This window comes from Myxine glutinosa, chromosome 8, assembly GCF_964187855.1.
Source record: "Myxine glutinosa chromosome 8, kmMyxGlut1.1, whole genome shotgun sequence".
Taxonomy (NCBI): Eukaryota; Metazoa; Chordata; class Myxini; order Myxiniformes; family Myxinidae; genus Myxine; species Myxine glutinosa.
In genome coordinates, this window is record NC_136268.1 from 94,111,171 (window position 1) to 94,121,370 (window position 10,200).

General features: G+C 45.1%; 1 protein-coding gene across 2 annotated transcripts in view; it reads right to left on the minus strand.

Moving 5' to 3' along the window:
* The window catches only part of MAPKAP1 (MAPK associated protein 1), a 327,283-nt gene extending 317,522 nt beyond the window's left edge, over positions 1-9,761 (minus strand). For both annotated transcript variants that reach the window (XM_068124857.2, XM_068124856.2), the window contains exon 1: positions 8,331-9,761. In XM_068124857.2, the coding sequence (XP_067980958.1) occupies positions 8,331-8,649 (319 nt within the window). In that variant the 5' untranslated portion in view covers positions 8,650-9,761. The remainder of the gene's footprint in view (positions 1-8,330) is intronic.
* Between the last annotated feature and the right edge of the window lie 439 nt (positions 9,762-10,200).

Sequence of the window (10,200 nt, forward strand, 5' to 3'; positions counted from 1 at the left end):
AATTTCGAGAATTTTTATTTTTTTAAATCGGCCCTTAAGTAACTTATGAGGGGTCAAATAAGGGTTTTTCATGATTCTGAGTTGATTGTTAACATTTATATTTCACCACAGACACTCCTTTGTGGAAAAATAATTTCTAAATATATCTCATTTTCTACTTTGCAGGACATGGAGTCTAGCAATATGGATGAAAACGTTACTCCACCTGTGCTCAATTGCTTCATCTGTGCACGCTCGGATACACCAGCTGAAAGGCTCATACAGGCAACTCCAAAGGGATACTCAACTTTATTGAAACAAGCAGAAACTGTCGAAAATGTTACTGTTGTGGAACGTATGAAGGAGGCTCAAAAGGAAGGAAAACTGAGGTACCACCAGAAGTGTAAAAATGATCTGTACAACAACTTTGTTGCAACCACCAAGAAGTCAGCTCAAGCATCAAAGGCAGAGAAAGAGTCATCAAAGTTGAAGAGAAGACGCACTACTTGTGAGTTCAGTTCATCAACTGGCTGCAGTTCTAGAAGATCACAGTCAGTTGACCTCCTGTATAAGGATGTATGCATTCTTTGCAACCAACCAGCCCAGCTCTACAAAAATAATCCAGCACAAGCTAGAAAGAAATACAGAGTGCCAGATCATTTGACTGCAGATACACTGAAGGCAAGCTTGCTGAAGACAGCACGGAGTCGCGGGGATGACTGGGGCACTGAAGTCACTGGACGCCTGGAAGGGATCAACGACTTGGTAGCAGAAGAAACACTGTACCATTTGCGATGCAAACTTATGTTTGCGAGAGGTGACAGTTTGTCCAAGACTGATGAGGAAGGAAAAAGGAAGAGAGGACAGAGGAGTATTGATGAGGAGCGAGAGGCAGTTTTTATTGAATTCTGCGAATGGTTAGACTCAGAATTAGAGCATGGGGTAATGAACATGGACCAAGTCCATGAAAAGCTGCAGGAGTTTGATCAGTCACCAGAGAAGAGCCTTTCTTATTCAAAGCATTGGCTAAAGATAAAACTTCTAGAGAAATACGAAGACACCTTGTATTTCACAACACAGGAAAGAAGGGCAGATGTACTCTGTCTCAAAGATGGCACCGACAATATTCTGCGAGGGCATCATGCTAATCTTGACCATGGAGATGAGAAGACTCAGATCATAAAGACGGCACTCAAGTTCATATCCAATGATATTGCCTTGATTGATTTAGGTCCAAAGTCATACCCCACCACACACAGTATGACTGACATCGATAGTCAGCTGACACTTGTTCCTGCAAGCCTTCAGATGTGCTTGAGACCGATTGTCATGACAGACGAAAGAGTTGCCGTTTGGGGGGCAGAATTTTATTAAGGCCTGTCGACCTCGGTCTGGAGTATTGCCACACCAAATGGGGCTTGCCATACAACTTGATCATAGATTTGGGTCAAAATGGATGCTCAACAAGTTCCACCGGCTGGGATACACTGAGTCTTACACGGAGACACAAAACTACAAATACTGCTTCCTTAATAGTAGGAGTGGAGATGATGTTCCAGATACTTCTGGCACTCTTGACACCATTGTGGAGGAAACCGATGAACAGATCAATGATGAGGTTGCGGTTGATGCTGCGCTTGAGGATCAATCAGTGATGACAGCCAAAGTGCCAGCCAGTGAAAGTGAATTGTCAAGTAATGATCAGGTGGTCTTTATGGAGGTTGGGGAAACAAACAATGCAGTCACTCAGTTTGTTGGAGACAATATAGATTTAAACATTGTCTCTATTCACGGAAACACTCCCTTTCACTCAATGGGTTGGATCGAAGTCACCTCTCCGGCACCACCTTTGCCAGATCCACAGACAACAGCAGCTTTCCCCCGGGTGAAGTTGAAGGCACTCGACAAAGCTAAGATCCTGAGAGGAACTGAAGTAAAGATTATTCCATTTACGAACAGGAAACAGATAGGAACGAACGCGATCATGTTTCTCCCCCTCGCTGAGCTTTCCTCCTCCCTGGCTCATGATCAGCCACTCCTCACTCCAGGTGACACACTCTGGGCAGCGGGGTGGGTGATCAAAGCCAACGATCCTGAGTTCCCACACTCCAACTGGAATGGCTGGATGAAGAGAATCCATGCTAATGATGCAAAGCAGAGCACACAGATCGAGTTCCTCCCAGTTATTGAAGGAGACCCTAATGCCCTCAACACCATCTTCACCACTCTGAAAGAGTGCATACGGCGCGCTGGGGTCGCTATAGTGACCTTTGATCTTCCGATTTGGCTGAAGGCTGTGAATATAATAAAGCAGGCAAATCTACCCGTCATTCCAAGGTTGGGGTCACGTGCATCTCGGCCTGTGGAGTCTGTAATGGCATTACATGCAGAAACTGCAGTCATGATGTTGTTGAGTCTGAAGAAGACATAGACAATGACTGTTGAAACTTCTGACATTGTGAATGAGAAATAACTCTTGAGTATTATATATGTATGTGAAATAAAAGCTACTTTGTGTGTAAATGTAAAAGTGAAAATATAAATGTTAACAATCAACTCAGAATCATGAAAAACCCTTATTTGACCCCTCATAAGTTACTTAAGGGCCGATTAAAAAAAATAAAAATTCTCGAAAATAATTTTTCGGTACCCGAATTCAACAGCTTTTTTTCTGGGTTTCCCACAGGAGTTGAACTTCAACATTTTAACACATGTTATTACACACCTTTACAAACATATTGGTGAAGAAATTTTTTGGTAACAATTTAATTAACAGATTTGTGAAATATCTCATAAAATGCCCTTACTATTTGAAAGAATTGCATCAACAATCCATAGATGCCTGACTAAGAATAAAATAGAGTATATAACAGCTAAGGCCAGACATTGAGTTTTAGGAGAGATGAGGATGCTGGGAGTTCAGGGCTCGCCGAAGGGTAGAGAGGGAGGTTGTGGGGACATGGTCATAGCGGTCACACTTGGTCGGTAAGCAGCAAAGCCAGAGCTTGGAACGCAAAATAGCAACGGGAGTCCAGTGGCAGAGATGAAAAGTGACAGAGGAATATATACAAGATCGAGGCTCGTGTAAGAGCTAACATTAATGACAAAAAAACAAACGCACACATAAAAACATATAATAAAGGGAGCGGGACAAGATGGGGAGGGAGAGGGAAGCACACAAGTACAACAGTAGAGAACAGGGACATTGGGAGATCTGTGGGAAGGAGAGGGCTTGGGGGGAGGAGGCATGGGAAGTGAGGGGGGGGGGGTTGGGAGAGGCATAAAACACATTGACACTGCTAGGACTTCAAGGAAAGAAGTTGGTATTTCAAAAAAGTGGATCTGGGGTGAAATTAACAGGGGTAGAAAAGATCAAGGTTTTGGATGGGGGAAGATAAGAGAAGGTGGTGAACAGCTGTTTTAAAGACCTGGCGGGAGGAGTGGGATTGAAGAGAGTGAGGGAATTTGTTCCAGAGGCGGGAGAAAAGAGGAATGAAAAAGTGAAAGTGAGCAGGAAGTCTTGATTTTGGTGGTTTCACCCTAAGAGGATCGCTGGCAGATCTTGTGCGACCTGTTGGAATATTTGAGGGACAGAGCACAGACAGAGCTGGGGGAGCTAGGCCGGAGAGGAGTCGGTAGAAGACAGAAAGACCAACAACCTACCTGCAGTGAGAGAGAGAAGGCCCCTCAGAATCAGCTATATCGCGGGAGATACCAATGATTCTGAATGCTTTGGTTTCAACTGCGTGAAGTGGAGCTCGGTGTGAGGCAGGAAGCACCAGCCCCGAGGGAAGAACAGTATTCCATTGAGCTGCCGATGAAAGCTTTGTATGCGGTGAGGAGCTCAGAAGTGCCCAGAAAGGACTTTGCATGACGGAGGATGCCCAGACGGCGACTGGCTTTGGAGGCCAGCTTGGAAATGTGGTTCTAAAGTCGAGTCTAAAGCAATATATGCGAAGCGAGTGTTATACTAACACGGAGGGAGTCCTCTTAGTCGTGATACAATTGAAGGTTCTGAAGCATCTCTCATAATACCCTCACCCACCACCACCAGAAGCTGTGCTACACGGTACGCATTTACGGAGATAATTTGTGTTGCTCTACCTTCGTAACTCCTGGTGAGGGGAGCAAATGAAGTTGCTACAACCTTCGCCATATGATCGTAGTCCCCTTGGCAAGTTTAGTTGATTGAGATTTTGTAATGATAAGTAAAGGCCGAATGCATCAATGAAGAAGACATCTATAATAATAAAAGGCAGTGTCCGTCCGTCCGTCTGTCTCCTCCATAACTCCAAAACCATGTAACCTAGTGGCCCCACACTTTGCATGCATACACATGGACCTCCATCAGATTGCAATGATGAAAACTGGGTGTTTGGGTAAATGAAAACTGCAGCCCTTCTTGAAGACGATTAACGAGGTGCTCATAAGAAAAAACCCCGAAAAAGCCTTCCTAATATGGTGGCCCACCATCTTGGTCAGCCCACTGCACCTCACTGGGTTCTTAAGCCGCCATTTTGCTTCAGCCTATTCAAATGTGCCTTGCCTTGGAAACACAATTGATAATTATCATTACATAATTGAAGCATATCATCAAAATCTGGATTCGGATTATGAGGCTTGGATCCTACAGACTAAATAAATGTCCAAATCTGGAGTGAAATCTGACAAAATTTACCATATCTAACGATTTTTACTAGTACCCTACTGCAAAGCCGCAATGAGCCGGCGAAGCCAAAGCCTCTTGCCACTATTTTACCCATCACTATGGCATCAGTAGGTTAGGTAATAGGTAGTTGGTAGTAGGTAGGTGTAGTAGGTACCGTACCTAGTTCAAAATGACACCATTTGCATTCTGGATGAGATTAAAATTTATAAAACTTCCTTCTTGATTAATTCGGTGAATTCCGTCTCAATTTCGGATATTTCCGGCCGTGAAAAACTATACCCTACGGCCGCGAGATTTCTAAGAAATAATTCTTCGTCAATTTTAGACTAGTACCCGACTGCAAAGCCGCAATGAGCCGGCGAAGCCAAAGCCTCTTGCCACTATTTTACCCATCACTATGGCATCAGTAGGTTAGGTAGTTGGTAGTAGGTAGTAGGTTGGTGTAGTAGGTACCGTACCTAGTTCAAAATGACACCATTTGCATTCTGGATGAGATTAAAATTTATTAAATTTTCTTCTTGATTAATTCGGTGAATTCCGTCTCAATTTCGAATATTTCCGGCCGTGAAAAACTATCCCCGACGGCCGCGATATTTCTAAAAAATAATTCTTCGTCAATTTTAGAATATTTGATGCCGTTTTCACCCTCCGAAACGCGGTAATAAGCTTTTTTGAAATATTTTTTCAAATGCTCGAATCTCATTGGTTCCGGTGTTTGGTGACGATTTTCGTTGAAGACAACCAGGGCCCAGGGTACGAGGTTGGTCTTAAAGTATTTTAATTACAAATTAGAGGTGCATTAGATTGTGAATCAAACAAAGACGGGTGAAACAAACTCCTATTGAACTTTTTCGCAATTTTTTTATGCATACTTCCGCATCCGGAAGATGGCGGCCTCCATTGAGTGATTTGGTTTTTGAAATATTTTTTCAAATGCTCGAATCTCATTGGTTCCGGTGTTTGGTGACGATTTTCATTGAAGACAACCAGGGCCCAGGGTACGAGGTTGGTCTTATTAAAGTATTTTAATTACAAATTAGAGGTGCATAAGAATGTGAATCAAAAAAAGACGGGTGAAACAAACTCCTATTGAACTTTTTTCAAATTGTTATGCATACTTCCGCATCCGCAAGATGGCGGCCTCCATTGAGCGATTTGGTGCGTCAAAGCTTCAAAATTCTCAAGGGATCCAGCAAAATGTGGCTTTTCAACATAATACGTACGCGTTCATTCACAACACCGGCTTCGCCGGCTATAACCAAGTGTATATATTCATTTATTTAAGCGAGGCTGTCATTCTCCTTCTGGGGTTAGTTTTTTTTATTTAACTTAATAATAATTTTAAACTTAATTCATACTTCCATGGGATAGGGTGTCACTCCACTGTACTTGCGATCTGTTTTTAAAAGTCCTCGGCCATTTCAACCGGAAGCAATCAGCTTGCTATCGCTTGCCAAGCCAGCCATTCCTTATCACCCATTTTGTTGGAGTGCTTGCTGGAGTGCTTAAGCCGCTTGGCCAGGGCTCGACAAATGAAGTCACAAATAAGAAATAACTGTGTACTTAAATAAATTAGTCACAAGGCCGGGGAAATTTGGGTGTGTTATAACACCCTTATTGAATATGATTAACCACCACTTGGTAAACGCTATTCAGGCTGCTTTTGCAAGCCATGGCGTTACAGTAGACAGAGCCCCCTTTTTGTTTTTACGTACCCATTTTTTTATGTGCTCTTGGGAACCTTCATTGCAGCAGAGATTTTTTTTGTAGGCTTCCCCAGATCTGTGCCTCGACACAATCCTGTCTCTGAGCTCTGCGGGCAGTTCCTTCGACCTCATGGCTTGGTTTTTGCTCTGATATGCATTGTCAGCTGTGAGACCTTATATAGACAGGTGTGTGCCTTTCCAAATCATGTCCAATCAATTGAATTTACCACAGGTGGACTCCAATCAAGGTGTAGAAACATCTCAAAGATGATCAAGAGAAATAGGAGGGCACCTGAGCTAAATCTCAAATGTCATAGCAAAGGGTATGAATACTTATGTCAATGTGATATTTCTTTTTTTTTCTTTTTAATAAATTTGCAAAACTTTCTAAAATCCTGTTTTCTCTTTGTCATTATGGGGTATTGAGTGTAGATTGATGAGGGAAAAAATGAATTTAAACGATTTCAGCATAAGGCTGCAACATAACAAAATGTGAAAAAAGTGAAGGGGTCTGAATACTTTCTGAATGCACTGTATAAATCACGATATCTCAAAAAGTTGTTGACTGATTCAAACAAAACGAAACATGGTGGGCAGGTTGGGTGTGTGACAAGGACAATTTATTCAATTTTGATGATGATCCAGTTCGGGATACAGATACTATAATTTTTCAAGTGCTTTTTCACCATTGAGAGATAGGGAGAAAAACAATATATAGCACAATATCCCAAAAAGTTATGGACGGATTTGATTGAAACATGGTGGATAGGTTGGGCGTGCGACAATGACTAATTGTTTCCATTTTGGTGAAGATTTGGATCCAGATCCGGATACGAGAATATTTTTTGTGATTCTTGACAATTCAGAGATTATCGGGTCAAAAACGACATATAGCATGATATCTCAAAAAGTTATGGACGGATTCAAATGAAACTTGGTGGATGAGCTGGTTCGGAGACACGAACAGGCCGATTCGATTTTGGTTCAGGTCCGGATCCAGATCCGACCTATCACTGGGATACAAAACGTAAACTGTTCAGCCTGGCGGAGGTGTGCACTCTACCGAGGGTCTTTCTAGTTCATACTGCGCCATGTTACTCCAATTGAGGCCAGAAGTTTGAGCACACACTATGAAATATACCTATTTCATAAATTGGTGATGAGAGAGATAAACGTTTTCTTTTCCAACGGTCAACTCAGCACATCCTTCAAACATAAAGTGTTTCCGACTCATTTAAGCCACCAGTGTGTGCTTCACCACTGAATTCATCCACATCCCATTTTCATCCACAGAACATGATCACAGCTCCTGCCATTCAAACCAACCAATGTACAGGGAACCAACGTGGCATCCAAAATGCTTTGGCATCAGCTTCCAAACTGCAAATTAAAAACAACAAACACTAAATCCCTTTGATAAACAACAAAAAAAAGTATTTAAAAAAAACAACATGAAGATCCAGATATCTGCTCATTCCAAAATGGGAAAACAACGACAACCACAGAAAGCAAAACATCGATGTATAAAATAGGAGTGTATAGTACACTAAGCGCAGCATCAAATCAATTCCACTTGGAAAGGATCTCTCTGATGCACCTGTTTTCAAACTACCATGATCCACCAGAATTGAGTGGATTGAGTACCAGCTTGCTGGGATGAATGATCCCGGTGTGTACCCCGGTTTAGAATAGGTACACCGTATCCCTGCGCATCGTAAGAGGCGACCAAGGGTTGGCGTCAGGAAGGGCATCCGGCCATAAAAACATTGCCTCAAACAGGGAACCATGATTGCCATGGGGCCCGCAAGGCTAACCCCCGCTCTAGCGGGGAAAATGGCCTTAAAACGATCATTCATTCATTCATTCATTCATTCATGATCAGCCATTATTCCCTGCACTAGCTACACAAAAATACATTCAACTTTTAAATATATATTTTTCAAGTACAACACTCAGCACGATTTGTAGCCACTAACCGGTGTTGGAGCGAGGACGAATACCAAAGTCCCATCCCGAGGTGATATCCATCGACTGCGCATACCCAGCATGAAGGCCATCGTCGGTGCTCTGCTCCTGGACCGCTCTGTGCCCGGTCTTCAAAGCAATCTCGAGGGCAGATTTGCTTCCAGTAGGCCCCTTGGCTGCAGAGTCACACAGCTGAGCGGAAAGTTGTGATCCAGCCCACTCCACATCGTGGTCTACAAACACCATCTCGCACATGCCAGTGTCGTCGCTCGTCACGTGCGATTGCCTGATGTGGGCAAGCAATACCGCCGGATCATCGAGGAAGGCCATGTCCCCCCGGCGGGACTCCGACCTTCCGAATCCGAGGGTGTCCGGCTTTCTGCAAAATTGGTTTGCTCCCTGCTAGATATGAACACTAAGACAAAGCACAAAGTACAAAATCTCTTACGTTTGCCACGTGCCCCTTCTCATCGAGATGAGACTCAGCGGCGTAGCAATGGGGGACACAGGAGCAGGAAGCACAGTAGTCCGGCTGTCAGATCTGGAAGCAACCAGTGTTTCAGCATGGCTTCAGGCGACAGCAAAAAACGGTTTTAGGAAAGAAAAAACAAACTTTGATGGTTAAATTCGAGATAAACCCAGAGATGCCAGAAACACAATTCCGTCGTTGAGCTCGCATCACTCGGACTGCAGGGACAGGGAGGGACGCTTCAGGACTAGTTGGCTCATGGCTGTTGCGTTTGACTTTGTGGAAGCGTCAAGCCCAGGTTTGAAGAACGAAGATGAGATTCTCAAAATAAAAACAACCGGTCTACCTGGGTGAAGCAATCCGAGGGTCTTTTACCTGCAACAGGGGGCATGAACAGGGAGGCCCAAACAAAACCTGGCACGCAACAGCGAATGGAACATCACTCGCATCGCAAAAGAATAAACGGACCAAACGCAAAGGCAGAAATCGTCACATCTTCTCCATTTAGGTGAATGTCAAGAACGAGATGGGCAAAGGTCAGATCAAGGCTCGCGAAGAGGAACGCGGTCTCTTGGGGATTCGCACGAACACATCATCGGGTTTCCGAGGTCGATACGAACCCGTCCAGGTTCGGGGAGCGAGCGACGATCGGACACAAGGACGATAAACCGCCAATTCCAGGAGAAGGGCCTACGGTGCTCGGCTCGCAGTAAAGGGCGAAAGGGTGCGCATCGGAACGGAGAGATATCTAGTCGAGAGCGTTAGGCCGAGAGTCCAGAAGCCGAGCTCCACGCGAGCGGCGTCCGCAGTGCGAGTGGAGAGGCGGGAGATGTCGGGAGGACGGGCGGCGCCGCTTGTGTGGCAAACACAGTCGGAGAAAGGACACAGCGCCGGGAACACACGGAGAATGCACGGTCTACCCGCTCCACAGGAGAAGCGCAGAACACTCGTACCATGTGGGGAGGGGAGAGGTGAAGGGGGAGGGTGGATTGATGGGGGAGATAGAGGGGGGAAGGAAAATGGGGAGGCTGATGAATGGGGGCAGGGGGAATGGAGGAGGTACGGAAAGGGGAGGGATGACTGGGGGAGGGGTGGAGGGGAAGGAATGGGGGGAGGGAGTGTGAGAGGGAAAGGGGGGAGGGGAGGGAATGGGGGGAGGGAGTGTGAGAGGGAAAGGGGGGAGGGGAGGGAATGGGGGGAGGGAGTGTGAGAGGGAAAGGGGGATTAATGGGGGGAATGCAGGGAGGAGGGAGAGAAGGCATGATGGAGGGGAAGGAGTGGGAGAGGAAAAGGGGGGAGGGGAGGGAAAGGAGGAGGGACGGAAAGGGGGAGGGGAGATTGATGGGGTTGAGGGGAAGGAATGGGGGGAAAGGAGTGGGGGGAGGAAAAGAGGAGGAAAGGGGAATTGAATG